The sequence below is a fragment of the Manis pentadactyla genome, chromosome 7 (genome assembly GCF_030020395.1).
Source record: "Manis pentadactyla isolate mManPen7 chromosome 7, mManPen7.hap1, whole genome shotgun sequence".
Lineage (NCBI taxonomy): Eukaryota > Metazoa > Chordata > Mammalia > Pholidota > Manidae > Manis > Manis pentadactyla.
The window spans coordinates 86,914,667-86,939,755 of NC_080025.1; the positions used below are offsets into that span (position 1 = coordinate 86,914,667).

The 25,089-nt window shown below is 36.8% G+C and overlaps 1 protein-coding gene across 7 annotated transcripts in view; it reads right to left on the reverse strand.

The window, feature by feature from the left end:
* Window positions 1-25,089, reverse strand: part of DGKB (diacylglycerol kinase beta) — a 749,649-nt gene that overhangs the window by 26,146 nt on the left and 698,414 nt on the right. For 6 of the 7 annotated variants that reach the window (XM_036894568.2, XM_036894565.2, XM_036894560.2 and 3 more), the window contains 2 exons: window positions 7,605-7,725; window positions 6,631-6,691 (listed from right to left, as the gene is read on the reverse strand). The exons of the other annotated variant lie outside the window; for it this stretch is intronic. In XM_036894568.2, the coding sequence (XP_036750463.1) occupies window positions 6,631-6,691; window positions 7,605-7,725 (182 nt within the window). The remainder of the gene's footprint in view (window positions 1-6,630; window positions 6,692-7,604; window positions 7,726-25,089) is intronic. 7 annotated transcript variants of the gene reach the window in all.

Genomic DNA, 25,089 nt, shown 5'->3' on the forward strand with positions numbered 1-25,089 from the left:
GCTTCGGCTATACCGGGAAGAAAAACATAAGGTAGTGAAAAAAAACAATGTAAAGAAGCTGAAAAAGAACTGAATATTGTTGCAAGTGAGAGAGTTGTAACTAATTAGTAATATTAGAGATACATTAAGGCCCTGAGGAGTGACGGGGTGAGGAAGCAAGATGTCATAACCGGAGAAAAGGCACTGGACCCTGCTGGCCTTCTCTGCCTCTTACTGTGTGGCCTTGGGCAAGTTTCTTGATTCATTTCACTTCAGTATTTTGTTTTTTGACTTATGATATGGGGGTTATAGTAACTTTACTGATTTCTTAGGGTTGTTTTGAATAAGTAATAAATATGAACATACAGAACAGAAACCGGTACACAGTAAGCACTTAATAAATGTTAGGCATTGTTACCATGGTTTCCTCCAAACATCTTTAGGACAACCAATGTCTTGAAAATTCAGTCAGCTTTCATCTAGATGATACTAATTTTGGGGGCTGGAAAATTCTGCATTTATATAATTTTGCATTTTCTTTCTTAATGGCCTGAGATTAATTTAGCAAATGATTAAAGATTTTAAAACACTTTAAAGTTATGACTATGTTTAATAATTACATGACAAACACTTAAGTAAAAATTTAATAGGTCCCAGAACAGCATTCCTCTTTCTTTTTAAAAAGTTTGCATTTTAAAGTTGTGCTGGGTATATTCCCTTTGCAAAAACAAATGTCAAAATGAAGATAAACTCTAGGAAACTGCAACATCTAGGGCAATGAGAAAAAGATACAGTCTTCCTAAGAGAGGGTGCAAGGGAAGGTTAGGCAAGTAGCCAATGTCTAAGTCAAGCACATGCTAGTGTGAGAGAAGGAAACTGGCACTGAAGCCAGAAAAATAGCATCTCATAGAATGGCCCACACAGTAGAAATGGGGCAAGAGGAGGCAGTTGTCTTAGGACACTAAAAGACCAAGCATCTGCCCAGACATACTAGGGAACAAGCCTAAGGCAGCAAGACCACCAGGCTTGGCAGGGATTGGCTGAGTACCACGTCAGGGCTGAATTGCATGTTGAAGGAATTTGACACTGGACAAGTGGACTTAGGGTCTTGAGATGTATTATACCAAGAAAAGTATATAAAAAAGGCAAAGGGAGACTTAAACACATACAAATGCTTTCCAAAAGTTGCCTTGACTTCAGTTATCACTTTGACAAGTCTTCATATTTGACCTGTCATCATTTTAACATTTATCTTATGGTCTATTCATGGCTTCCTTTTGCTACCACATAAAAGAAAGTTTAGCAATTCTTTCTGTTTCAATCATAGCTGAAGTACCCAGAGTGATACTCTATTACAAGTTCTTTGGCATTACTTTTCATAGAAGTATCACAAGTAATAACTAATACACAACTATTAATATTTCAAAGTATTAACAGAATGCAACCTACATAATGTGTAAAATGAATACATAATTGATAATGCTGAGTGAAGTAACCCAAGGCAGTTTAATTGTACTGTATCAGGAAACAGAAAGATTAAATCTTTTAAGATTGAGAAAGTATTTCCTCTTTGAAACATTCCAGTTCTTTGCTTTGAGGATGTAATGAATAAAGACAACTCAAAATAACTTTTACATGTATTTATATATAAAAAAATATGTGAATGAATTGCTAGCCAACCTACATTATGTTCAGTGAAAGGAGATTTAGTAGAAAGCATTTTTTAAAATTGTCATACTACCCCAAGAAGTATTTAAATTCAAATATGCACTTGTAATTGGCAGCCTAATTAGGTATGAGTCACAGCGTTATGCTCTGGGGGTACAAAATGACCAAAATCATGGCCCATGACCTCAATAACCTTGTGTCTATCAAAAGAAGCTAGACAGAGAAGATCATAATTTCAATGTATTGTAGCCAGTGCTTCGATGGAGCTATAAAGCACTGAGAATCATCGGCTTTTAGATTAATTGGAGTCAGTGGTAGGGCAGAGTAGTGGAAGAAAAGGTGATGCTCAGGGAAGGTCTCATGGAGAAGCAGCATGAAATGAGTCTCATTTTGGAGAAGAGGCAAGTGCATGAAAAGATGAAAAATATATAAGAGATGATAAAAAAACAGGAAACCCGATTCAAATTATACTTTATCATACAGAAAATGATTAAATTGTTTTATGTAAGACTGTCACGGTGAGATTAGTGTTTTATAGTAATTATGCTGGTAGAAAAGAGAAGGATAGATTTAAATGGAAAAAAAATGGAGGTGGGGAAAGACTGATGTAGCTGTTGCTGGGAGTGAGAGAAATGATGGGGGTCAACTCTAGGACAGTGGTAATAGGGATGGAAAGAAAGGAAAAAATTCCACAACAAAAATCTCATTAGATGGGCATGGTAACTGAATTTGAGGGTATGGAGAGAAGTCTAAGATGACTCTCAGATTTTTAGTTTAGGAAGAACTGGGTACATATGGTTCCTCTGACTCAATATGGTAGAGGGAAGAGCAGGAGTTTGGGAATTTAAGAAGTCGCTATTTGAGGGCAAGGAAGAGATGGAGGGAAACAGATGATGAGTCAACTTTGGTTATACTGAATTTGAGGTTTAGTATAGTCACTCCTCACTTTAACCAAATTTTACTGGGCACCATCAACTTGTAATAAATTGTGTGTGGGGGGAACTTGTAAGACATTGTGAGAGGGAGCTGGGTATGCAGATACCAAATGAAATCTGACCTACTTCATAACCTCCCATTTCTTACTGTTCACTTCCCTTCTTTCCTCCCCAAGCTGTTCTTTTTTATTTCTCCCCATAATAGGAGCAGATTGAGAGTCAGTACATTCGATGGGGGAAGACTGGGAAGAAAGAAGAAAAGGAAAAACAGCTAGGCTCTAGAGTCTAACCTAAAGAAAGATTCTTCTTGAACTATTTCAATAGTTCTTAAATTTAACTGTCTTCTTAAAATTAATTGTCTCTTTAGTTCAATATGCTTATTAATATGGTTAATAGTTATATGGCTAAAATCCATTCTATGTTAATTCAGTGACTATTATAAAACTGTTAACTCAGTAGCACTTAACAAATTTCTGTTGATTGCCATATGGTGATATAATTTAAAATGACATAAAAATAATCACAAAGTACATATTTGAAGGATAAATTTTAAGATTTTTGGTTTTTCCTTTCCCTGATATTTGAAATCAGGATCGGTGAAATCTGTCAGTAATTACCTCAACTTTTTTCAATTACTTTTCTTATTGTGGTAAAACATACGTAATATGAAAGTGATCATTTTAACATTTTTAAGTATATAGTTCAGTGGCCTTGAGTATATTCATACTGTTGTGCGACCACCACTGCCATCCATCTACAGAATTTGTATTACTTTGATCTCTTAAGAAAGCATTAATTGATGTAAGACTTAAGCCTTTCCATTTTATATATTCTACTTAAAGAAAAACAGAACTTCTGCTGTGCTCTAAAATTACATCTAGAGCAATTCCTTCATAAACTGAATATCAGCTTACGGATATTTAAATTCAGCAAAGAATTTTAACATTCTACCAATTCTCATGTTCTGTAAGAAAAACACTATGTTATTCAATTGAAGCAAAGAACTTCAGTTAAAACGTATCAATGCTATGAATACTAAATATTCTCTTCAGTTAAAGTGGAATTTAAAGTTCAGAACTCCATGTGGTTTTAGGAAAAAGTAGAATATGCCAGAGTGAAAATAACAATTATAAGTCTAGTACAGTTCTTGGCTCGCTGTACACTGCAATGAATGTTTTAAGTGAATAAGAGAGTTTACAAGGAAAGCAAATTAGATACTTTTTAGTCAGTTGTATAAAATTATTATTAACTTAACAATTGTGTATAGATCATGATAGTTAATAGGTAAAATGAATGACCAATTACAAATCGAAAGAGAAGTTAACAAATGTATGGTTAGGAGTGCTTGTGTAAAGTAAGGTAAAATTATTCTAAAACACTAACTAGGTTTTCATAGGCAGAGGCTTTTGAAAGCTGGAGAAAGGCAGTAAGTGACTTACCAAAGGTCACACTCCAGAGGTGGTGTGTCCCAAGAATGGCCTGGGGCCTTTTTGGGCTGAGGTCCACAGTGGCAAGGAGCCATTCAGAGTGCAAAGTGGAGCCAGACTACCTGTATCTCAGCTTCTACTCTGCCACTATTATCTTTGTGAAATCAAACTATTTAAACTTTGCTTGTGTCAGTGGCTTTAAACATAAAATGAAGCTAATCAAAGGTTTTTTTGTGAGAATTAAATGTGTCAAATGAGACAGGTCAAATGTCTCAAACTGTACATGGCACAAACTCAAAGCTCAATACATGTTAGCTATTATTAATGCCATTAATTCTTCTTGATTTAAAACATGGCAGAGGGACTAAACTCCCCTTTTCTATGAGAAGAGATACTCTCAGAGAATACAGAATGCTCATGGAATATGTTTGGTTTCATTGTCTTTCATGTATTTTCTTGTGACCCAGGCTGAGGAAAAGTGACCTTTGATTAAAAACAGGAATACTGCTACAAACACCACCACCACCACCGAAGACTCCTCCCCCCAGTTCACCAGAACCACCACCAGCCACCACCACTGTCGTCATCAGCAGGATGACTATCATTCGCGCCAATATAATCTTGTTAGCAACCGCCATCCACTACCATCAGCGTCAGTACATCCCACCACCACCACCTCTCTCAGCCACACCTTTAACATTCATGTGAGTATAAATGTGAACTTGAAGTGTCATCTGGAAAGTGAAGAATAATGGTCAAGATGTAAGTACATACATGCTGGTAAAGAGAAATTTCTTAAAGAATATTCAGAAACAGATAAATAGATAGCAGAAGGCATGGGAAGTAGACAGTCTAGAGGGATTTTTAGAAAAAACTGTTTTTTGTGTTATTAGAGAATTAATAGATTTCACAAACCTGGGGTTTGAGTAGCTAAAAGGAATATATCAGGAATAAACAGAAGGTCACATTTATGTGTTAGACACAAACATTGAGCCAATAGTTTGAGTAAAACTATTAGATAAAATTAAATGCTCCAATATGCTAAGTTGTATTTGAAATCTGTAGGTAAATTTGCTTAAACTAATGGTTAAGAGAATGAGTTTCAGTGAAAGAGTCCAAGGTTTGATTCTGTATCTTTTATAAATATGATGTTGAGTAAATTATTTAACCTTCCAAAGCCTCAGTTTTCTCCATCTGAAAATGGTGATATCCATTATTTAGAGTTTGTGTGACTATTTAATAAATACTAATACAATGTTTTAGGGCAATTATACCTCAATTAAAAAAAACTCACGTGTAAATCCAGCACTTTGCACAATGCTTGTACTAATCTAAGATTAAGACCTCCCCTGTCACTCCCTAATCAGTTTTCCTCTATCTTAATGACTCAGGAAATGGCACCATCATTCACAGGTAAGAACTAACCTAATTCATCTTTTTCCCTCTTCCCCTATTTTCCCTGCCAAGGTACCTCATTAGCAAGTTCTCCCTGTTCGGATTCCAGAATGTAGTTCAAATCCATCCAGCTCCCTGCCACTCTCCCTGCCCAAGCCCAGACTACCCTGACAGACCCTGTCTCCCGGCTACTACTCAGTGCAATCCACTCCCTCCATGGCAGCCAAGGTGAACTTTAAACAGGTAAATCAAATCGTTCAATAGCTTCCTATTGTACTTAGAATCAGATGTTAACTCTTAACCATCATTTTTTCTACATGATCCATCTTCTGCCTATCTTTTCTACTTTATCTATTACTGATCTCCCCCCAACCCCAAGAAGCTTTGGTCATACCATCCTCCTTATTTCTCTAACACATTGAGCTTTTGACTCCTTGAATAGAGACCCCAAGATCCTCTTATCGAAAGTAGTATCCTTTACACTTCACCCAGTTCCTCCTCATCATTTCGCTTTATTTTTTTAACTCTTGTAATCTGGGGTTATATTTGTAAAGTAACGGTTTGTTTATATTTACTGATTCATTTAATCTCCTATTGACAGAATGTAAGTTCCTTGATGACAATTATACTATTGATCATGTTCTATTCCCTGTTCTATTTCTGATCATCGTCTATTCTTTGTGCCAAGAGCAGTGCCTAGCATAGTTTTGAAATGTAATAAAATATTCACTGTACAAATGGAAACTGAAATTTTTTGGATTTAAATGTTGGACTTAAATGATATCTCATTATGGAGAAAATAACTATGGGGAAAGTTTTTCTATATAGAAGAAATCCCCACAAATCCCTAAATGGAGGCAAAAGAACAGATGGGTAATGAATTTGGGTGACTTATAACTGTAGGTCCCATAAATAAATTCACCATAAAGTGCTCTCAAGTAAGAGAACTGTATCAATCTTGTTTGGCTCCAGAGTTTATAACTGACCTATTGTATCCAAAGGTTAGATACTTAGGCTACAACAAACATTCAAAAGCTAAATCATTGTCAAGGGCACATAATGCCTAAAACTTGAATGCAACATCTCTGTCAAAAAAAAAAAAAGTTCTTGGAGATAGGTCCAAAGCTTAGGTATTGTGATTATTTAGTTACAGGGATATATAATTATTTAGTTACAAGAGTATATGATATGAAAGTGACTGAACATTTCAATTACTCTGGACTCACTGTGCATGGGGTCTGCATCCATGGTTCTCCATCGATCTGCATTGGCAGAGACTTGCTAGTCCTGGCAGGAAATATTTCATTGTTAGTATAATACTGCAATACTTTATATAACCGACTATATGTAAGATATAAGATGATGAGACCAGGGAATGCAAATATGGTAATACCTGGGCTCTAAATTTCCCTCTTCTGAAAGACACCTCAACTCTTGACTATTGACAAATAGCCTTACATGTACCTAGGTCACAGGAATGTCAAGAGCCTCTTGGTAAATGTGGTGACATATAAAAAAAAAAATTCTGGATGCCAAAAGAAAAACCTAGGTTTATGTTTAATGACACAGTCAGAATTCTGACAGCCTCCTGTTTTTCATGCAAAACCACATCGCAAATCTGGGGAAAAGGTGTTTGATGTCTCAGATTTTCCAGTATGAACACTTTCATATAAATAACACCAATTATATCTGTGTTACAGCCCACGGTTTCACCTTAGGGTCAAAATAGACCTTTTTCTCTACAGATAGAATTTTGGAAAATGTTTCTTGAAAAGGTTTCAATTTAATACACATACAAAATCTTATTTTATGATAATTCATTATTTAAATTCATAGAAACAATGGCACACTTTAGACCATGAAAGTATTCAAGTTAATGGTGCTTCCACAGTGCTTTCAGTGAATACTCTGATACCTCATTAAACTAATCTGAGTGTAAATCAGATTAGAAGGCTGAAGTTTGTATGTTGTAAGTGTATCCATATTCTCAACAAGACAGAAAAAATTTCAAATGAACCCAGTAAGTAATGCTTAACCAAAATTCTGTAAAATCTGCCAGTATCTATTCTTTTGAAATATGTCACTATTAATCATTGATAATTTGTGGCACAAATAAGAAGATGTCATTATCAGAGTCTTGCCTACTTTCAATTAGTTATGCCATGTCACCCCTCTTTCTCAATTACAGGGATAGAAGTACCTGATGACCACAGAGGCACACTGAGCCAGCCGCCGCCCAGCACTCTTCAGTCCTGTGTATATTTGCCCCATCTCCATGGCTCCTTCCAAGCCAACCACCTCTAGCAGCTGGTCACTTAGATCTGAAAGAAAACAGCAGCCTTGTAAGTTGCAGTACTTATACATATGTGCACAATTTAATGCCAGTAGGTATTACTGTGGAGATGAAAAATGATGACTTCTTCACAAAGAAAGTTTCTTTGTCTGGATACTGAAAGTAATGAAAAGATGGCCTACTTCTGAAACTCTCAGTTTAACTAAACCTTGAGGTGCTGTGGGAAAAGATTTTCTGACAGCTTATTCTAAAACAAAATGGGAAGAATGGATTCTGGGCCAAATAATGCCAAAAAATATACCAGTAGTTTTTAACATCAACAAACTTAATGTTATTCCACATGTATATATGGAACACTTATACATCCCACATTAGACATTTGGCAGCAAATACACATTTCAACACTATAAATAAAGTATGAGGATATGCTGTCAAACATGATTTTGTTAAATTACTTGAACAAAAGACAGAGATCATGGAATTCAAATTTCTCATTTTAGAGGTAAAAAGACTGAGTCTCTAAATCATTGAGTAACTGGTCCACAGTCATAGGTAACTGTATAGAAGTTTAAGACACAATATTAGTTTCTTGAACTGTTTTTCTAATGATAAGGAATATGCTACCAAAATACTATTTAGAAGCAGACTAACAATGAACGTAGTGTGATCATTTCTTTTAACAGAACATAGTAGAAAGAGGCTGATAGTAATAGTGGCTAATTGTTGAGTGTTTACTAAGTGCCTGTTGCTGGGCTAATCAATTTTTGTATATCATCTCATTTGCTCCCCCCTCAAGACAGATAGTTATTCCCATATACAGACAGGGAAGCTGAAAATTAGAGAAGTTAACTCATTAAATTCACATACCCAGAAAGTAACAGAGCCGAAATTTGAACCCAGCCACTTTGATGCACAATCACTATGCTATATTTGATAAATCAACCATATCAAAAAGAGAGACTTAAAAAGAATATAGAAATATTCTGTATGTAGGGAGTTTGGATTGTAGGAGTTTCAAAGTCCCTTTCCCTCCTGAAGATTTTCATTCTACCAGAAAGCAGAGGAGGCACTGACACCAAGAGACCCTCGTGGGGCCCAGCCCCAGCACACACAGCCCATCTGCTTACCGACTGAGCTCAGACAGCATGACCCTTAGAGGCAAAATTCTAGGTGCACATATATGGTCCTTTTCTATTTTAATATTCTCATGTGTTTCACATGTAAACAAAGAGTTTAATATTGTTTTTATAGCAGAAAAAGCAGGCTTAAAGTGAGAGGGCATGAAGGCTTAAAAAGATGGTCACATAACAGCTGATCATAGCTGAGACTGGATTTGAAGAAAAGCAAATGTATTTGATTGGACTCCATTTTGTACAGAAAACCCTCATTCCCCATTAATGAATTCATTTTAGCATGGAGTTCACAGATGTAGATGATACACATTCAGTGTAGTTCTACCGTGTGTGGCAAACAGCCCTTTGAAAACTCAAACTTTGTTAACACTCGTGATGACTGGCAAATTTAGTATAAGCCCCTTAAGACAGAAAGTCTGACCAAGCCACTGTACTTTTATAAGTGAACTGATAAAAAAAAAAGTAGTTTTTAAACTTTAAGCTATATCTGTAGCATGAGATTTCTCCAAGTGAACACAACTTTCTAGCTACAAAATCAAATGTTAACAAGTCATAATAACTTAGAACATTCACCTTGCTGTTCTAAACCCTATTTATACTTATTTCTCATGAAACTTATTCTGTGTTTCTAGTTTAAATTTATGTTGCCAAGAACAGATGGACAAGGAATGGAAACATATTCTTTCAGCTGTAGCCTGCACTAAAATGTGCTTGGCTCTATAGCCTGGGTGTTAATATACGCATTTCTTAGATATATGTCAACCAGAAAACTACACTGTGGCAAGCACTAAAACCCCAGATGTGTGTCTGGTGATATTTATAAAACAACAACAACAGGACTGAAGTTCGTATTTAGTATTATATATTTCATACTGCCTGATTTGGAAAAAGGTGAAATTTTATGCTAATTTTGTAATGTTCTGGTTGATGGGAACTATTCTACAAGAAACGAAACACTTTCTCACGACAGAGTTAATCTGTGAGCCCGAACTTTTCCATGAATCACAGGGATTGTCTACACCCACACCATATTGCTACTGTCTACCACCCTCCTTCTGATTTTTTTCTTTCATTTTTTTCTCTTTGTTTTTTTCTCCCTGCAAAAATGCCCTGAAAATCAGTTCTGCCATTAAAAATCAGTAATGAAGATATTTATTTTGGATTTAGGAGACCTAGGTTTTTCAACTTTCATGTTCTTGTTAAAAAAAGAACTGTAGAGTAATAGTAGAATATTTACTAACTCTGATAAAGGTAAGTAAATACCATATTCCTTTTAATTAGGTGTTCAGGAAAAAAAAACACAAAGAAACTCTAAATTTGTGCCGTACAAATTGGCTCCCATAATTTTTGATACAATAGTCTGTAATGTCTGTGTACAACTGATGCTTGTTGCATATTGTCTTTGAGATGAGGGTCCTGATTGATTTCCAAGAGATTCTATCGACACAGTTTTGAATGGTATTTCTATATGTGTTGTACCCTAAAAACTTCAAAGATCTCCTGTCTTCACATTCTAGCTGAAATTTATTTTAAGTGCAGAGCCCCTTGGGATGTCATAACCAACCAGATTAACCTATTTAATGGGCTTGCTACCTGGCTATTGATTTCATACTTAAAAGTAGGAGTAGCACACTGCAGTCCACAGACCTGCCCTGCTGCCTCTTTCTGCATGGCTTGCAAATTAAGAAAGGTTTTTACACATTTACAAAATAGAAAAAAAACTTTTTTAAAGAGTAATATATTGTGACATCTGAAGATTTTATAATTCGAATTTCAGTCCATACATTAGTTTTATGGGATCACAGACATACTCATTCATTCGGGTTTTGTCTATGGCTGTTCTCACTACAGTGGTAGAGTAGTTGCGAGTATGGTAGAGACCACATGGCCCACAAAGCCTACTATCTGGACCTTTAGAGAAAAAGTGCCAACCTGAGGCTTGAGAGAAACAAGAACACTTTCAGGTCGTTGAGATTTTCATGTTAGTACGACCACTGTAAATGCTAAATGGCCTCACAGTGGCTTGAATGACATAATTTCCGAGCACCTGAGTGTATGGTGCCCTGCTTAAAACAGCTGTTCTCAACCATGGAGTCTTACCACACTTAGTATGTGAGGTTTCTCATAATAAGTTTGTTATTAATCATGAAATCCCAGTTTCCAAATAACTTTATTATGAAAGAAACTAGAGCAGCTTAATGTGCCACATTACGCTCAGTCTTTGTAGCCTGGTTGGCTTTCCTGAGTGTGCAAAGAAAGCAAGAGTCATAGATAGGAATGTAGAAGTTGCAGCCAGACCTGGAGATTTACGTGAGCATCAGTTCCACCTGTGAGAGTCACCAACAAGGAATGAGAAATGCTGACATGACTTCGGAAGTGTGTGTCTATCCTGGGTGAGAGCCTGCTTTTGTTGAGGGGAAGAATAGTCTATTTCTAAAAGAATTAACATGTCTTCCCAAATGGCTCCATGGGGGTAATAGAGGCAAGAGAATCTGCTAAATTTGGTATTTTCAGATTTAAAATAGAAAGTTCAGGAGAGGTGTATCAGAGGGCAGAAACTTAATGAAATAACCAAGATTGGGTCATACAGCGCAAGATTCTTAACACAGGGTCTGTGACTCTGAGTGCAGAAAAACACAAATTTATTTTCACTAACATGTAATTGAAGTTAAGCATTTTTTTCAATTTTCAATTTAGGCAAGAAGGCACATTTGTAGAAGTACTTGGGACTCTGTCACTGATAGATATCACAGATTTCCCTATCACATGATTGTCACAATATTCCAAAATGCTATTTACACTAATACTTTGAAATCCTAATTATTGACTCTGTGCCAGATTTTAGAAGTTAATTTAATAATAAAGAAGCACATACAATACTAAATCAAAATTTTCTATAGTATTTTAATATAATTGGTTTCTTTTGTTAGCCAAAGAGAAGTATCTTATTTTTATGAATTTTTGACACATTGCTCTGAGAAGAGCCAGTAGATTTCACCAGACTAGCAGAGAGGACTATAGCACTACAATGGTAAGAAAGTTTCAAGTTTCATTTGCCTTGCATTGCCAGGTAAATCTTTTCCTGAACATTGTTAGTGCTGCATTATTTTCTTACACAGGTAATCAAGGGTATGGAGGTAAAATCAGAAAGTCAGGGGTAAAGTATAAATTTGAGAACACAGGAGCAGCACAGCTAATAAGTGGGTAATATTTATTCATAGCTTATTCTCTTCATGTTTGACAGTTATGCACTGATAATATGTCTCATTATGTAATTGTTTCAGACTGCCGTATGTGAGGGAACAGAAGAGGATGCATTACAAACACAGACTGAATGTGGGTTGTAGCATTTTAGCATTTCGTGGAATATCTTGTGTACTGAAGTGAGAGGAAGGGGGCAGGGCAGTGTGTCCTTTATGCACAGTGTCCAGCCCCTTGCCATAGCACGGGGGGAGGCCCAGTCCTGGGGCACACTCATGGACTCATGTGCCACATTTTGTAATCACCGTAAATTGCTAATTATATCACCATCTATTAAGTGCTTATTTGGCCAGGGTGAGACCAGACCATTTGTGGAGTTGAACCTTCTATATGTGGGTAGATCATAAGCTTTCCAGTGATGCGTCATTTATCTAACAAACTATTCAAAACATACAATCCAAAATAAACATTTAAAAAGCCAAGGTATGTACGAAATTCACCTACCAAAGTGGATGCTTCAAGGATTCTTCCCTAACATGTCCATCTACTGCCCACTGATTCTTAATTTAGATGACTTCTCACAAGCATAAAAAGTAGTTTTCTCTGACCTCAATAAATTGGAAAAGGGGATGAGTGGACAGTGCTAAAGCAAAAATTTATTAATATGGACTTTGTTTCACAGTGCAAGTATGTCACTATTAAAGCAGACTTCTAGTGCCTTCGGGAACATAGTAAGCAATTATAAGTCTATCAGAGAAATGGGGAGGGATAGTACATATATGCCTACTGTGGGCAGGCTCTCTGCTCAGGGATTTACAGGGATTACAATTTAAAAACTCCCAACATTCCTTTGAAGCTGGTATCATTCTTCTCATTTTATTGCTGAGAAAACTATGCTATACTTGTCTGTCTTCACATACAGCTGAAAATTTGATTTTCCAACTATGTATGCCTGACTTCAAATACCACATTATTGTACATACTGAGGACAGTAAGAACTAACCAATTAAATGTTATCAGTGGTGGAAGAGAAATAAGCACTGCAAATAAGTCATATAACACCTTGAAATCATACCTCTAATAATACTACTATTAAATCACTTCAGATGTTGTTGCCAAATTAAAATATAGTACATAACTCTCATTGACAATGACTATTCCAGGTCATATGTGGATTATACTCTAAAGAAATCTACAAGAAGGCTAAAAAATGCAAAATACTTTTTGGAATGATTTCCATCCAAAATGATTAAAATGTAGACACTAAAAAGATTAGAGTCTGGTATATAAATGGATTAACTGGAGTTATTTGGAAAGTCTAGCTTCATGAAATATCCTATTCCCTGTTGAAACCTGAAAAGTAATGGGTTAAGGCACATATACAGAAATTATTTATACATTAGAATTACATGCCTGCTTTTAAAAATCACTTTTAAAGAATGGATTTGATCATCTCTTTTAAAGCCATCTGGTTTTGAAAACAACTAGCCAGAGCTGACTATAACTATGTATTTTCATTCTAAAATTCTGAATCTCCCTAAATGGATCCAAGAAATGTAAAGACCAGAATCAAAAAGTGGTGTATAGTCAACAATCTCCCTTACTGGGACCAAAGTGGTTCAGGGCCTACAAATCACTTTGTTATGGAGCGCTTGAGAAGTGATCTTCACCCCTGGAAGCACAATCAAGAAATCAGAAGCATTTCATTCATAAGACCCATAGAGAACCAGCTTAAAGACTTCCCACAGCAGTCTACTGGTACAACTGGCAATGTGTATTATTAGTAAATGTAAGTGGAGCATTTATGAGCACAAGCCAGCAGAGAATCTAAATGCTGCTGCTCCTGGGTTCTTGAGTCAGTGTGTTCTTGTTAAGCTTTGTGGAGGGACTGAAGGCTGTCGCTTTTTTTCCTGTGTGAATGAGCCATTAATGTATGTGGGCATGTTTTCACAGCACCAGGCCTCCCCTGTCTTCTCCCATAAACCAGGCTACCTCATGTGTCTCCTCTTATTAGCACTGTCACTAATCAAAGCAAATGCTCCTGAATGACGGCTGATGTCAGCAAATTGTGAACAGCTTCTGGAGGGGCATCCTGCATTCTACCACTGATGCCTGTGGAGGCGGTGAAGTCACCAGGCAGATCATCAACCCTTATTCTTCTCACAACCGAGAAGTCCCAACAACTAAAAAAGAAGCCTCCCAGATGAAAATCCAGCTTATCAGTGTCACTGTTACTTTACATTCAGTTTCCAGAAGCACTATGAAAACTGGTTGTTTTCTTCAATTATATGATAGACTATAACGGCATATTTTACTGTCCCCTTATTGTAGTTCCAATGAAATATGGAAAAACACCTGTGAAAAACAATAAAAATTTTAAAACATGGTAATGCATTTGAACACACTTATCAACCTAATGCTGAAAATTAAAATAAAAAGCCATAATGATGAAGAATAGTAATTGACACTAAAATTGCTCCATTTAACAGAGCTGGCTTTTATATCCAATTTATCCTGATTACATATAAATGTCATACTCCCACAGGAAAATTGAGAGATCCTGTTGTATTGGGGTTAGTGTGCCTTCTTACGACACGTAACAGGAGCACAGCTGGTCAGAAGTCAGTCTTACTCTCCTGGCAGTGTGTCTTCAGAAAACAGGTTACATGACTAAACAAAATTAAATCCTAATAACCTTCATTTAGAACTTTTGTATATTGGTAAAATATAGGATTAAACCCTGAAATCTGGTGTCCTGCCAGAGAATCCTTGAAAACCTCCTGAGTTCAAGGCTCTTCACAACAAGAATGCTAGTTTCTAGTTAGAATACTATGTGTGTTTAAGGGGCTTTGCTGTTATGCAGGACAGAGAAGATTCCTGTCCCACCCTGCAAGTGAGAACAGGACAGGAGAACAGAAACTGAGACAGGAACTGTATTGTCTTAAGCACTAATAACACACTTGATAGCATTATTGCCTCACCATTTAAAGATGAACGGTTCTTCACTCATCAGTAAAGAATCATTCAAGTCAAAGAAGACTGCTTAATTTGGTTTTTCATTTTTTTAAGCTTGCAAGAGATTGTAGACAGATGGGCCATCACATTTAATAGACTACCGGTTAACAGGTTAGTACAGCTTATTGTACACCTGAATTCCTCTATTTTGTATATATCCTTCCTTTTTTTCTTTCTTCTGCAGTAAGATAATTTTATGTTATGATTTTCTGACTACAGGAAAATAATTCTATTATGACTTGGATTACTAAATTGAATTAATGTTGACATAAGTACTTTTATTTGGAAGGGATTTTTAAATTCATCCCATTTGTAAATACTTATAAGAAATACAATATCCTTTATCATGGCAGTTATGAAGTTACTAGCAGAAAATCCTTTCAACACGTGAAATCACATAGAAGAGAGCACTTTCAACCTACTTTCAAACTCAAGGGAGATTTTCAGTATCTATTCACCTCATGAAGTTTATTAATCATGCACTGCCAAGCTTCCAAAGAGCTTGCACTTAAAAAAAAAAAAAGAATGAGCCCTTGTATATAGACATGTTGAGGGATTCAGATAAGTACAAAAGGTCTCTGTGAAAAAGTTTTCCTTTACATTTTAAAAAGGATGTCATTTTATCTCTTTAGAGAACTGTACTGATATTAATCCAGCTTTTAGAAATTTGCTGTAGAAAATACAGCCACATTCATGACTAACAGTAATGTGAAAAGTAGAAATGGAACATTGTAAGTACTTTCGTCCCCAACAACACTTGAGGACATAAGAGAAGTTCAAATGCAAACTTTCAGGTTTCCAACACTGAAAACTAAGGACTTGATCCCCCTTTTCAAGGAGTTGCTTTGCGGGTGGGGGAAGCCAAAACCTCTTTTATAGTACAAACTTCACTATTAATATAATAACTCATTCTTCTTCTACCTCTTCTTTTAAGAGATATATCCTTTTTTTTTTCAACAGTTTAAAATACTTCTGAATTCATATTCTTGGTAAAAAGAAAAATTATTCTGTTTAGTCTTATTCTTTATAAAGTTATTTGTTTAAAAGGGCTTCACTGTATTGGTCTTGTAGCCCTTCATACAAGAGAACAAAAGCAGTTCTATGAAAGAAGTCTAAACTTGGACAAACCGTGAAAAAAAAGCAAAGTTCCTCTCTGTTTTTATCAAATTTGATTGCTGCAGCTGTTCCCAGTTTCTGTATTTTAAAAATAGCCTTATTCAGTGCCTTGTTGGCTAAAGGCCAGAGTGCCATTAGAACATGCTGTACGGAAAACCTCTATTCAGTTACAGATACAGAAATATATTTAAGATCAGTGGGGGTCATCTGCAGCAAACACTTGTAAAGGAAAATAGAATTTTAATGTGTTTGGACTGGTCGCCACTTTTACCAGATAGTTTAAAGCTTGTGTGCAGAATCTTCCTGTATTTCATTTTTTTTCTCATAGGTAAAAATGCAGAATGAGTATGAATTTTATTTGGAAAAGTATTATTAGAAAGATCTGTTTCTCCAGTAGTAGTTATATGGTTGAGATACATATTTCAAAGAATACCTATTAGTGTTTTCTATTTGACAAATTCACAGGATGCATCCAACTAGAGGAAAGGTAGGTAATATTGAGCAAAGGCTAGAAAGGGAATTGCAACTTCTCTCTGATGTAGGTCATCTAACTAAGGTCACCAGGTGTGAAATAGACCAATATGCCTGGGAAAAAAATGACTCTACAGACTCATTTTGGACTGAGAAATTTATACCTCTGGCCTAGAAGTATGAGGGGATAGGGTCAAATAACTGAATTATTCAGTAGAGTCTGAGAGCTGTATTCTCTCTCTTTTCAGATATTTCCTTTTTTCCTCAACAAAGGAAAGAAACTAGCATTTGCAACTAAACAGAATGATAAAAGAATGTTGATTTGAGTTGCAGGTACAAAGAATTTGTTCTGCATGGGTCACCAATAAAAAGAGGAATTTCTAAAGCCAGGGAATAAGAATAGTAAGACTTAGAAAACTGGAGTCTAGGAAGAACATGGGTGAGAAGAACAGCTTTCATTAGGACGATGTACATCATTGTCAAAAAGTGAAGCATCTGAGATTTTTACCTTTTTTGAAAGCTAATATATTAGCTCTCCACAGTTTTGGGAAAGCTAGTAGAAGACACTCGTAGAAGACATGAATTTCTGGAATCAGAGACCCAAGGCTTTATTACTCACAATATTTGTCAGTCCCCTGAACCCCCATTTCTGTAGGGTGAAGCAGAGAGCATTTCCACCATGGAATCAAAGGGGATAGGGAAACTTTAGCACTCTGCAGGCTTCTTGGGACAGGACAGGGCTCAATGTGAACTCAGGGGCAGAAACAAGGCCCAGACTGGTCTTATTTCCACATGAAATGGGGGTGAAGACATGATGCCCAGGTGTTGTGGGTACAAGGCATAGTGGAACTCAAAGCTCAGAGGGATCAAGCTGGTAAGTAGAATAAAGCTGCACTGTAACTGGGCTGGGGGCAGCCCACTGCAATGGAGCTATTTATAAGGCTATTAGATTAATACAGTTAATTTACTAGGTTTTTGCTTTATGATTTCTGAAGTAAAAGTACTAGTCATGACAACGTACATGGTGGCTTAGATCTCTAGATAGAAATATCATAAAACAAGACATTTGCAATTTACCGAGGGCACTTAAATCCTTAAGAGAACTGATATGGAAAGAAACATGGGATATAGCACAACTAGTGCTACAGCAGACACATATCCACTGTATACATTGCCAAAAATGGAGAGTATTTAACGCTGTGGATGGTGGCTGGGGAGTGGGGAGAGTTGGAGTGGGAGGGGTTTGGGGAAAGTCGTTCTGGAACTGATGATATTGAAGGTAAATTTAAGTTTCCTCTTGTTAGTTTGGGTGATGCTCTGAAAAAAGTGCATGGAAATAAAACGCCATTTAAAAAGCACATGATATATTCAGTGGATTGTAAAGACATCCATTTTCTTGGATTATAAATAGCAATGGGAAGAGTGAGGAAGAGGTGATGAGGATTTAGACAAGAAGGACTTTCTGAACCCTGCTTGGGGCCTTGGATTTCCTTGTAGTTGACTGGGGCCAGCTAAGATTTGTAAGCAAAGTAAATAGGCGATTAGATTATATTTTAAAAACAACATTCAGGGAGTCATGAGGAAGATGGATTTGTAAGGAAATGAACTGGGAAACAGGGTAACCATTTAGAGAGAAGCACTGAAATAATGCTGGTGAGATGACAAGGAGCTAAAGTAAGGCTGTGACCATGTGCATGAGCGGGGAAGCTGTTTAGGAGGCAGAAAGGGCAGGACTGTGACCTGGGAGGGGGGAGGGATAGAAGGCACAGTGACAGTGGACCAGCCTCGTGAGACACACCGATGGCAATGCAATCAACCAAGATGGGAAAACTGGGGAAAAAGCAAGTGGGGAAGCCAAAAACATGGTGAGTGTGGTTTAGGGAATGCTGACATCACAGAGCTCTCTGAAACTCAAGAGAGACTGCCTAGAGAAGAATATGTCCGTAGTGTTGGAAACTCTGTTGTCATTATTAAATCTCAATCCTCATTATGACTGAACAATATTGATAATTCCATTACTTTTACTAACTGCTCTAAAGATGACAACGAATTTTCCACATTCTTTGATATCTTTTAAATAGCATAAATAAGTTAGGATTAAATCTGTAACAATGTAATAAAGTGTTATAACTGCCTACTAAATGTTTTGTTTTCAAATATTTCCAAATAGGATTACAATTTGATAGCATTTCTAACGATTAAAATCAGAAACAGATTTTAAAATCTTTCTTCTATCAGAAATAGCCAGGTACTTATTTGTCATTATAACATGTCCATCATTCCATTACATTTTTAGTTGTTAGAGCATTTTGAGTTTTGAACTCTATTAAATGATGATTTATTTTTTCCAGTTAAGTCACTATTCAAGAGGCACTTACTTATTACACATGTTTTTCAGCATATGTTGCAAGTTTATTTTAATGCTGAAGAGGCATATTATGATCAAAGCAGAATTCTGCCCAATTTAAACTGTTCCAAGCTATTTTCATACATTCACTCATGTAATACTGTAAGATTTACATTAAAATGAATGCTCCTCTACAATTAAGTGATTCAGTCAACATTAAAAAAAAAAAAGGTGCAAATGTGTGCAATGTGAAAAAAAATCAACAGATGTGCGAATAATCTCTGCTTGGGGGCCAGTATCAAAAAGAACAGTAGCCCTCCCTCCCCCGACAAAAAAGTTCCAACTTTTACTCTTGTACATTTTAAAGTTTTTCTGAACCATCTTAAAGGACATAAACACAATCACAAGATTTTTCTCTTATGATGACAAGTGGATTAGCCAATAATAAATTGGAGCATTAGCACATTATAAACCTCAGAATCAACAATAGCACTTACAAATTGATCTATACTTTGATTTCACCTCATTCTCATACTCTTCTATTCTGATAATGAATACTCTCCAAGGGCAGCAATGAATCAGCATGTCCAGCAAAAGTTCATATGTATAAACTAGAATATTTGGCATTAAAGCATTTTAAAAGGAATTAGCCAGGTTTTACACAAGAACAAAAAGAAAAGCTTCTGACCCTAGAGGTCACCAGACCTGCAGGCCAGGGCATGCAGTGGTCCAGCCTGAACACCACATTGGGTCTCATCTCCTTTACCATCCTAGTCAGGTGAGTGGCATTTCCTCCAATTTTACAAAGCTCATCCTGGACAATCATACACACTGGGGCCCTGGTAAAGATTATGGAGCTGTAGGAAACGTGAAGGTTTGGTTAGACGGGATAGATGAGACCAAAGTGCTTCATAAAGCTTCACTGCTGTTTCCATCAGGTATATCGTGGTCACCACTGGAAGAATGCCCAATCTTCGTATACTTCAGCAGGTGTGGAAGAAGGAAAAACTGATAGGTCGTTGGTAATCTGAAATATTTAGGGAATCTGAAGCGTCTCATCAGAGATCAACCATCAGAGCTACGTAAGTGCCATCCTTATTCTCTCCTACTCCAGGGACATGCAGGATATTTACCCCTCTTGCCATTTTAAGTGAGTTTCCCAGTACCATCCACTTGAGAAAATATAAAATGGGGAATGGCACTCACTGATGAGCATATTCCTAAGTGGAAGGAAAATGAGTTGATGTTATTGTACTTAAAAATACTGTCCATTAATGTTTTTTCAACTAACATTTATAGAAATCACTGCTACACATTACATACTCTAAAATGAGGGCAGTACTTTTGTTCAGAAATTTCAACATAATGCTCTGCTACAGTAGATAAAAGTTTAACACATGGCAGCTTGTACAGTGAGGCCTAGTATGTGCATCCATGTCAACTCTGATGTTGAAAAAGCTTCAACTGTTCTGATTTATTGCAGCTCTTCTACACAGTTCAACAAGAAGTCTTGGTGAAGTGAACCATCTAAATGTGTCCGTATGTGTGTCTACATATGTGTCTATTAGACAACTGTAAGTGAGGAAATGATTAGCCTGAGGTCCCTGATTAAGTTCAATCCATTACATGAGACTGCCTCTCCACCCACATTTTAAATTGGAAAATATAAAACTGCTGAGAAAACACAGAATTTATGATTTAGTGAGGAGTTAACATGACTTAAATTGTCTCATAAAAATCTTCATTGGCTTTTTGCCCATGAAAACTAAAAGGTTCAAGTTCTTAGTCAACTGGCTAAGAGGAAGTCTAGAGTGTTTTTGGAACATTATGAAATCGCCAAGACCCATGTTGTAACAATAGGACAGCAACTATTTTCCACACAAAAAAGAATGTTAAAAGCAGGGTCATGGGTGTGGGAGGAGAACTTATGCTCAGGTGGATCAATTCAAGGAGAAAAAGAAAGGTATTACTATGAGTTGTTTCTGTTCTTTATCTCTAGTAGTTACACTCATGCAGTTCTTTGAAGTTAGGGAATGTGTCTTTATTCAGAAAAACTTCCAAGCACTGGAATCAGCTTTCAGTGTGTGCATGTGGGTGCATGTGTGTGTATCATCCCACATTAGTTGTTCAAGAAAAATATTGTAATTTTTATTTCTGGTTAATCAACTTAATTCTGCCTCCATGTTCCCATTACTCTGTCTTATAAGTGAATTCCATCTCAGCTATTTTAAAGGCCAATTTCCTCTCTAAAGATTGTATAGTAGCCAGGAAAATTTGAGAAAAGCCTCTCATTTTAAATGTGTCATATGACCACTGTTATTTATGTTATATAAATTCACATTCTTATGCCATACACATGTGGAACAGAGAAAACTTGCTATGATTTGGCCTGGGGCTACTTTACAGTTCCTCCACCTCAGACGGAAGATGTCTCCACAGTTCTTTCATTAGATGACATTTTACCTTCTCAGGGCTCTCCTAGAGAACCGCTGGTGGTTCTACACAGGCCTTGGGACTCACCCGCAGTAACCCTTTTCCCTGCCTTTCCCTGTCTTTACTCCTGAAAGCATCTCTTTCTTTGGAGTATCTCATAACATCTCTTAAGGGAGCAAAAGTCACAAATTTTTGGCCATGCTGCTGAATCTGGCCCTCAGAATTATTGTTTGACTAATACAGGCTATATCATAAAATTTTAAATTGTCATTAACATTATTTCACTGTCAAACTTTTCCTCTAGAAACCACTTTACTGAGGTACGATTGACACATAAAAAGTTGTATATATTTAATGTACAGAAATTGATGAGTTTGAAGATAAATATACGCCCTTGAAACTATCACCACAATTTATGCTCTAAACATATCCATGATCTCCAAAAGTTTCCTCCCTTCTTTTTTTGGTCATAAAAACATTTAGCATAAACTTTATTCTCCTAGCAAATTTTTAAGTTTAAATACAGTGCTTTTAACTATAGGCTGTTTGCTATACACTAGATCTCTAGGAATTACTCTTCTTAGATAACTGAAACTTTGTACCTTTTGAGTAATACTTCCCTGTTTCCCCTTTCCCACCATTTCCTGGTAACCACCATTCTGTTCTCTGTTTCTAGGAGTTTGACTATTTTAGATTCCTCATATAAGGGGGATCATGCAGTATTTATTCTTCTGTGTCTGGCTTATTTAACCTAGCACAATGTCCTCCATGTTGTCACAAATGGCAGGGCTTCCTTTCTTTTAAAGGTTGAATGATATTCCATTATATATTTATACCACATGTTTTTTATCAATTCATGTGTTGGACATTTAAGTTACTTACTTATCTTGGGTATTGTGAATAATGCTGCACTGAACATGGAAATAAAGATATATCTTCAAAATCCTAATTTCACTTCATTTGGATATATGAGGAAGTGGAATTGCTGGATCACATAGTAAGTAGTTTTATTTTTGATTTTCTGAGGAACCTCCATACTGTTTTCCATAATGGCTGTACCAATTTACAGTCCAACCAATAGTTCCCAAAGGTTCCCTTTTCTCCACATTCCTCATGAGCATTTGTTATCTTTGTCTTTTTGATAATGGACATCCTAACAGGTGTGAGGTGATATCTCATTATGGTTTTGACTTGCATTTTTCTGATGATTAGTGATTTTGAGCACCTTTTCACATACCTATTGGTTATTGTATGTTTTCTTTGTAGAAAAATCAAGTTTTGGGCCATTTTAAAATCAAGTTATTTGTTTTTGCTAATGAGTTGTATATATGATTCTTTATATATGTGGATAAAGTAAAGATTCCTGTGGCCAGGATTCTCACCTGGCCCTGGTTGGCTAGCTCACTACACGTGTGTGGGCAATACGTTGTTATTAACTCTATATAAAGAGCCCTGCCCAGTGCTCTGGGAGACACAGTGGCACAGCTGCATGGCTGCAGGAGAGCAGAGGATGGAGTGGTGGCAGAGCCGAGGACAGAGACTGGGACGGCTGTGCAGGCAGAGAGGCACAGAGGACAGCTGTGCGGGCAGAGAATCCCAGAGGCAGAGACTGGCTTGCTGTATGCAGACTTGCTCTAAGGGAACAGGATGCTAGTGATTCACCTGCCACCATGGGAATAAAGTTGGGTATAACCCTTCCACTCCAAGAACATTCCATTGAGCCAACCTGCCCTCCTTGAAAATCTCCTCATCTTTAGACAGGGCATGTCCATTCCAACTCGACCACATCCCTGCCCAGAATGCTTCACCTCTGGCCCACCAGCAATTTATGGTTTTGTTTTCTGAGCTTAGAATACTAACTGCAAAATGTCCCAGGGCCAGAATGTGAAAAGCCTATTATACCCATTAAACTGGAATGGCAGAATACAGGCAGACAAGCCAAATAATAATATAATGTATGTCTACACATTAGATACATGCAAAGAGATGGATAGACAGATAAACATATACAAGACAAACTACAGATGAAATAAGATCATTCTGATACATAACACTAACCAGGTGATAATTTAATAATGCACATATTCAAGAGAAAAACTTGTGTGCCAACTACAAGCTGTCAATTCCTTAAAGAGTTGGCATTACTGAAATTAATTAGAAAGACATGGTATGAGTCCTCATAGGGATTCCAGTCTAATCAAGGCTGTGAAATCTACCCAAACAGCTCATTAAAGCACCAATTTAAAAAGTGAGAGGGGTTATCATAGGGCTAAATTCAAGGTGCTAGGTCATTTGTAGGAAGAGAAATTAACCAACCTTATGGGAAAATTTCTCAGAGAAAGTCATGTGTCAGCAACAGCTTGAGGAATCTGAGCCTCAGACTGGTGAAAAGGTAGGCAATGGTGGTTTTAGGTAGAGGAAACATACATGCAAAGTACAACAGGTGAGATAAATCCTGATGCTTAAAATGATTTAGAAACTGTTCAATATGTCTGTAGCACAGAATTTCAGGGGATAAGAGGGAAAAGACAATCAGGCTCAAAAGTAAGCAAGCGCGTGGGTACATGATTTTACAAACCATGTTCAAAGGTTTGGACTTTTGTGAGGGGCTACTGGTTCCCCCATTGAAACATTTTATGCAGTAGAAAACATAATCATATTTTTAGTGTTAAAAAATTGTATGACCCCTCTGAAATCCAGCTTCTTCCTCATTTCCATATAAGTGGAAATGATGTCACATATTCTGCTTGCTTCCCTGGATTATTGCAAAGATCAAATAATAGATGCTAAAGTTCAGCAAACTCTAAGATACTTCAGCAAACTCTAAGACACAAGTAATCCTTACATTGGATGAAATTCACTGAATGTTTCAACTAATTTTGTAGGAGGTGAGTGAGCAGGATCGCTGATAGGTAAATAAATTTTATTATGTAAGACAATAGTAGTAAAGGATATTGTATTAATTACTAGCAATTATTTAATTAAGAGAAAGACATATACAGAAAACATAATAAGAGGGTAAAAACATATGAGATGGAGGCTATAGTTGTTAAAAATAACTTGTAAATCTTTTCTCTTATTATATTGTTTCTCTCATTGGGTTTTGAAGACATTTGTCATGTTTTCTTGCTGCCCAAAACTTTTTCAGCAACCTTCCTATGTTTCAGAAATATGAATTCTGCCTGGAGCAAGAAGGCAGCAGCTCATTGCCCTGCCTCCTTTGCGCTCAGCATATGATCCATCAGAACGTGACCCATTAATCTGTGATCCATCAGTGTGTGACCCACCAGCATGTGACCTATGCTTTGCCAATCAGGTGCACCAAGGTTATCATAGGGCTTAAGTTTGGAAGGCTGTGATCTGAAGAAGGAGGTGTCAGGCAGAAGTGATCCTGGTCAGGGTGGCATGGAGACATTGTTCTCTGAAGGAGTAGGATCAGAGGTCCAAGTGGCAACATCCTGTTTCCAGCATTTCTGTGGTAAGGTATTGTATTTGTGTCCGGAAGCAATGAGGATAAAGTTCCCTGTAGAAAATACAGGTTGGTGTACTTTGCTTGTAGTTCCTGACTGAGTCGCTTTTGAGCCTTATTCTCTGTCCTTTGAAGAGATTTGGGGGCTACTAATACCACGAAACAAGTTCCTTTTCTCTTGCACAGGTGAGAATGGATGCTGTTGTT